The sequence below is a fragment of the Nyctereutes procyonoides genome, unplaced genomic scaffold (assembly GCF_905146905.1).
Source record: "Nyctereutes procyonoides isolate TBG_1078 unplaced genomic scaffold, NYPRO_anot_genome, whole genome shotgun sequence".
NCBI classification, from domain to species: domain Eukaryota; kingdom Metazoa; phylum Chordata; class Mammalia; order Carnivora; family Canidae; genus Nyctereutes; species Nyctereutes procyonoides.
This window is the reverse complement of record NW_026575131.1, coordinates 41,250,802-41,256,874: the sequence shown is the minus strand read 5'-3', so window position 1 is coordinate 41,256,874 and position 6,073 is coordinate 41,250,802. Positions and strand designations below refer to the sequence as shown.

General features: G+C 42.7%; 1 protein-coding gene across 2 annotated transcripts in view; it reads left to right on the top strand.

Annotated features, from left to right (window-relative positions):
• The window catches only part of DHX30 (DExH-box helicase 30), a 29,263-nt gene that overhangs the window by 567 nt on the left and 22,623 nt on the right, over positions 1-6,073 (top strand). The window contains exons 2-3 of one of the 2 annotated variants that reach the window (XM_055343798.1): positions 1,440-1,534; positions 3,620-3,674. In XM_055343798.1, coding sequence (XP_055199773.1) covers positions 3,647-3,674 — 28 coding nt within the window. In that variant the 5' untranslated portion in view covers positions 1,440-1,534; positions 3,620-3,646. Of the gene's footprint in view, positions 1-1,439; positions 1,535-3,619; positions 3,675-6,073 lie in introns of those variants that run through there. The other variant, XM_055343799.1, reaches the window with a different exon arrangement.

The following is a 6,073-nucleotide window of genomic DNA, read 5'->3' as shown; positions in this document are numbered from 1 at the left end:
TGGTTTGCCCCGTTTTGCACCGACCTTGTCACTGAGGGAGGCCAAGGGGTGAGGTGTTCTTTGTTTGCTGGTGGTGACTTGTCCCATTTCGCAGGGGAAGACCTAATGCATGTTGGGTCCTTTGTTTGCAGTGAACTGGAGTCCCAGGGGTCCTCAGAACCCCCAAGCCTAGAGTATGGCGTCAGGATGCTGTCTAGCTACTCCTTGTGTAGCAACGTTGGTCACCTTTATTGTGATGTTGTAAGGCAGAGATTGTCCCATTTTGCAACCCCAATCCACAGGGTCTTGCCATAGACTGTAGCAGGTGGACTGCAGATGGCCAGGTGCAGACTCTCAAAACTGTTTTTGGTTGCAACTTACTGGCCAGAGGGAAAGGAGACATTGTCTGATGGTTTCCCTTGCAGTTCTTTAAAGGCAGTAAAGCCACTGTCATTGTGGGTCTTGACTATATCTTACTATTTACACTTAAATCTTGGAGTGTTGGAGTTTCCAGGAGGGAGTTCTCTTTTTCCTGATAGAGTTTATGATAATACTCTTTATTAGTAGAGCTGTTTAAGATGCAAGAAATACATCCTTTGCTGAATTTTTTTTTTAAAAACCTATGTAGGTTGTCCTTTTAGCTCCAAAGAATATTTATTCTCCAAGTGTTTTAACTTCTGTAGCCATGGTCCAAAGTTTATCAATTGGACCCTTCTTGCCACTTTCAACCTTTATGTCACTATAAAATATTATTTCCAGGAATGAACCATGGGACATCTAGGCAACAGCACAGTACCACAGAAATAAGAAAAATAGTGTAGTGTAAGCATGGAAAGCTTTGGAGTCCAGTACTTAACTGTAGATTTCCATTCTGCCCTGAGGCAGCTATGGGATATTGGGCAACTTACATAACTTTCTTTGGGAAAATCTGCCTCAATTTCCTTCTCTGGGAAAGATAATTTCTACCTAACTGGGAAGTTGCATAGATTAACTGCTCTAAAGTCTGTGGAAGTACTTTGTGAACTCTGAAAATGGTATTCAGTAATCATTATTTTCCTAATCTGGAAGAGGTTTTTTTTTTTTATTTTTATTTTTTTTTATTATCTATCTTAAGTAGGGTCATATTAGAGTCGTTATGGGATTAGAATTCAGAACTGGAAGCAGGTTTTGCTCTGGGCTTGGAGAAAATGCTTTCAGGACTACAAACCCCTTTTCACCATGACATCTCTTTCTTGATATCTTACGGGTGCTGGTGTAGGGCAGCTCACAATTTGATGGGTTGTGAGTCTGCCTGTCATGGCAGGTCCTGAAGTGAGGCCAGTGTGTCCAGTGTGGGTTTCATGCCATTAACAAAACTTGTCCTTGTTGTTAGAGTCAGTAAATGGATTTCAGTGGTCTGCAGCAACTTTATTTTCCGTATGAGGTCCATCACTATAGTGACCCAGTCTTGTATTTTCTAGGAGGAGGCCCAGCCTCGTGATGAGGAATAGCAAGGAGAGAATTCAGCTTCAGTTCAAAAGCCTACAAAATCTGAGACTGTCACTGCTCGTGTAAGGTAAGTTGACTTAGCCATGCACACAAAGCAGTGGCAGATCTCACATATAGCCACACTGTAAAGCAAAGGCACATATTAAATCCATTTGTGACTGTCTTAGAAGAAGGCTATCATTTTTAAGTAGTCATTATGGAATCTCTCTGTCCTTGAATCATCCCATAGTGACAATACCTGGAGTTAAGTGGTATTTCATTATGCAAGAACTCTTGACATAATATTATTTTTAGTTATCCTTGAATTATTTGAGATAAACTCTGAATCATAAAAGTTTCCAACATAATTATATTTCAAGGAACGCACATTTTTTTTCAGTTTCTGAAATGTTCTGGAACTCAGTAAGATATCTTTAAAACATCCTATCTTGAATATCATACAGATTTTTTTAGATTGATATAGGAAAAGATAGTGTCATGTGGCTTTGGGGTCGAGGACTTTATTTTTTTTAATAAAGATTTTATTTATTTATTCATGAGAGACAACACAAAGAGAGGCAGAGACATTGGGAGAGGGAGAAGCAGACTCCCCATAGGGAGCCTGATGTGGGACTTGATCCTAGGACCCCGGAATCACGATCTGAGCCAAAGGCAGGTGCTCAACCACTGAGCCATCCAGGTGCCCCTGGCCAGGGACTTTTTAAAAGCAGAACTAACAGTCTGTTTATAAGCAAATTAATTTACTCTTTCTTAGCAAGAAAATGTTGTGACTCAAATAATAATTGCTTAGATGTTTTAGATTTTATACTCAGATTTTCTTTAAAATTAGAATCTCAAATTATACCCTTTTCCTCTAATTTGGATAGAAGGAGTCTACAGAATGTAACTTCTTAAAGTGAATTGTGTCGTTGTTGATATTGTATTGAAGTTTTCTCTCTGAGCTACCATATCCTATCGGCTGAAATTTCCGGCATCCCTGGGGGAGAGGAGGCCATAAGGGCAGACCTGCTATGGACCTGAAAGATTCGGCCCCAGGTCAGCCCTCCACCCCCATCTCCCCGTGATTTGAGAATGAGATGGGAAAGCAGTCAGAAGCAGGAGTGTAGGCCCTATTAGACTCCTTGTAATGTTGGACATTATGCTGGTTTGCTAAAACATTTTGTAGATGTTTTTAAACTGAGGCCACGTAAGTTTACTGCACCAACCCAAGAGTACTACATTATTAAAAACATCTATAAGTGAGTTTGAGTGTTTTTGAAACAAAAATCATTAAACCAGAGGTGTTACTTATCTCTCTCTCTCTCTCTCTCTCTCTCTCTCTCTCTCTGTGTGTGTGTATATTTTAAGGCTCTAAGTATACTCCTCAGTTAAATGAATAAAATGTACCAAAATTTTTGCCCAACAGTTGAATTTTTTTTTAAAGATTTATTTATTTATTCATGAGAGACACAGACTGAGAGAGAGGCAAGAGACATAGGCAGAGGGAGAAGCAGGCTCTTCACAGCGATCCCGATGTGGCACTCGATCCCGGATCCCGGGATCACGATCTGAGCCGAAGGCAGGCACCCAACTACTGAGCCACCCAGGCGTCCCACCAACAGTTGAATTTTAACTTCATATTTGTTGTATAATAGACTCTGCCACGAAAGGCTTTTTACTTTGAATCACAGTCCACTTGCTCTTTGATACTGCCATCAGGTCCCATCCCTAGGGTCTTGACTGGGTTTTGTGAAAGCTCAGTAAACTACTTTGTCCATAAGGCAGTCAGTCCCATTCGCTGATGCCAGATGAGAAAAGGGGTCCATATAGAATTTCCTTTCTTCCCAGAAGTCCCAGGAAAACTGCAAGTGCTGTGATGAGGTGGAAATACGTCTCTCAGGATGAAATGCGTCTCGTTCTGTTTAGCAGGGTTTAGGGAGTTTAGGACAGAGAAAAGAAGAAAGCTCTCAGTGATAAAGAAACAGAGCCATGTAATTACTCTAGAGTGGAGATGGCCCTTCCATCCTTAAGGCTGGGAGCAGCAGTTGGTGCTCAGTAGTGAAGAGTTTCATTTGTCTCACCTTCTGGACCATGCTTTTTGTGTATTTGAAGTCTTCTCTGTGGGGTCCTGGACTGAGAATAGTAACCATTGCCTCTTGGCCCTCCTTCTTAGGATTCCAGCTTTCCCTCCTGGCCAGAAATGTTCAGCCTGGACTCATTCAGAAAAGGTAAGAACATAGCTGTGCCTGTGACCTCATGCCCTCCTTCCCTGGGATGGGCAGCTGTGAGGGCTGCAGGGACTCCTTACCAGTGTGTAGGACCCCTTAGACCCCTTCTTTGCATGACTCACCAAAGTCCTTTCTCTGCCTTCCCCTCACACAGTGCTTATGACCCCATGGCTGAGTATCTGGCCGCATCCCTGTGTTCCTTTGCTGTTCCTCTCCCTGGATATCCTCTCACATGTACTCACTGCTCATTGGAAGCCCATTTATTTTTCTAAGCCAGTGTTGTATCCCATTTTCTCCATGAACCATTCTTGATTCTATCAACCAAATTCAGTCCCTCCTCTCTCTGATTTTCCTCAGGACCATATCTGTACTTTCTTGTGCTTAGTTTATTGTGAACTAATCTCCACATCCCTAGATTAGAAGCTCCCTGCAGCCAGAGCCTGTTGTGTTCCTTTATCATTTATGGCACCTGGCATAGCATTTTGCACAGGGCAGGCCTCAGCAAATGCTGGTGAGTGTGGGTCATTGTTATATTAGTGGTCATAGAAACCGTGGCAGGTTTTCGAATCACGCTCTCTAACAGATAGGGTCAGAGGGTTGTATAAGCAGTGATAGAATGGAGCAATGGCTGGCCTGCAGGGTAGTGTTTATTCATGCTTATAGGAAGTGCTGTAGCTGGGGAAGCCTTCAGGGACCACATCTCAGAGGGCCTTGTGTATGTATCTTAGGAGCCTGACTTGCCTCCTTTTAGGGAACAGTGAGTAAAAGGCCTGTTACCCCTGTTGATGCAGACCGGGAAATTCCTGTCTGAGCGTTTTACAAATCAACCATAATAGACCTTCTAGAACCACTGAATAAAAAGGCTCTCCCCTGGAGGCCCTGGGTGACTCAGTCAGTTGAGCATGCTACTCTTGATCCAAGGAACTTGAGTTTGAGCCCCACATGGCACTCCACGCTGGGTGTGGAGCCTACTGAAAAAAAAAGAAAAGAAAGGTTCCTCCCCGTTGTGTCTCCTCTCCCACTTATGTTCCTAGAGGCCTGGAAAACCTTAGCTGAGTGGTGTCCTGTTGGATGAGATCAGAAGGAGGCCTGGAAGTCCCAGGGCTCAGCAGCCTCTTCCTGCCTTCTTGTTTGTTTTTAGCCACTCTGTTTTTATATTGCACAAAATTAATCTCTGTCATCCTAGTTTCTTTGGCTAAGTGTCTGAAAAGGGAAACACTGGGTTTGAGATTAGTGTGGACAGCACATTTTGATTTTGAGCTGAAAATGAAGTAGACTTAATTGCTTTGTGTTTACTTATTAATCAGTGGGCTTTGTTGTCCACCCACTTGTGAAAGTTGGATGAAAATAGGTTCTCTCCTGGTGGGAGTGTCTGAGTGAACAGCATTGGTTTTGTAAAGAGGTGGAGAGCTCAGTAAAATCATAATCCTCCTTTTTCTCTGTGCTGTTTCACTCCCACATGATGGGGAGATGGTACCAGGTGAGAGAATTGTGGCAAAACTCCTTTAGAGCATTTTCTTTCTAGGCTGAGTTTTCTTTCTAGGCTGGAGATTGATTTGTTTGAGAGGCTTTTTGTCTGGGATGACGTTGTTAGATTCAATTTCATGGGAGCCAACATAGCCTCACTGTGCAAAAATTCTGGAGCCAGATGCCTGGTTCATGTCACACTTCTGCACCCTTGCTGGCCAAAGCCGGAGGCAGATGATTGGGCCGCTGTGCCTTCGTTTCCTCATGATGTAAGTGGGCCAGATCTTAGTACCTGCCTCACAGGGTTGTTGTAAGGATCAGAGGAGTTAATGCATGTAAAGAGCTTAAAACAGGGCCTGACACCTGGTAAATTCACAATCCGTGGTATTAAGTAGCTTCGGGACATAATTATCACACATAGTCTGATTTGGGGCCTTGCTTTCCATACAGGTAAGTGTTACATTCTTACCAACAACCATTTTATGCTTGAAAGTCTCAGGGAAAACCATTAATCAGAAAGAGTTTACTGTCTTGAATATTTTCCTTGAGGCAAACCTACATTTTCTTTTCTGACTCTAAGGCAGAATGTCCTTTCCTGCCTTCTGAATGCTAGTATCAGTTGTGGTTTGCACCATGGCCTTGGCAATTGGTCATGTTTGGCCTTGTGACATTTTTATTGTTGTATAGGATTGTTCTTTATTTCTTACCTAGTTTTTATGTTTTTCTGCTCCTCATGGTGAGATTATGAGCTCCCTAAGGTGTCATGAATCTTGAAGGGAAATGTCACATGGTATAAAGCTTGAGTCAGCCTGGCTGGGGTTCAAATCTGGTCCCCACTAACACTAGCAAGGTGTTAACTTACCTGATCCTGTTTTCCAGCCCTTATCTTCAGAGGTATAATGAAGATTAGAGATAATATAGGAAAAGCCCTT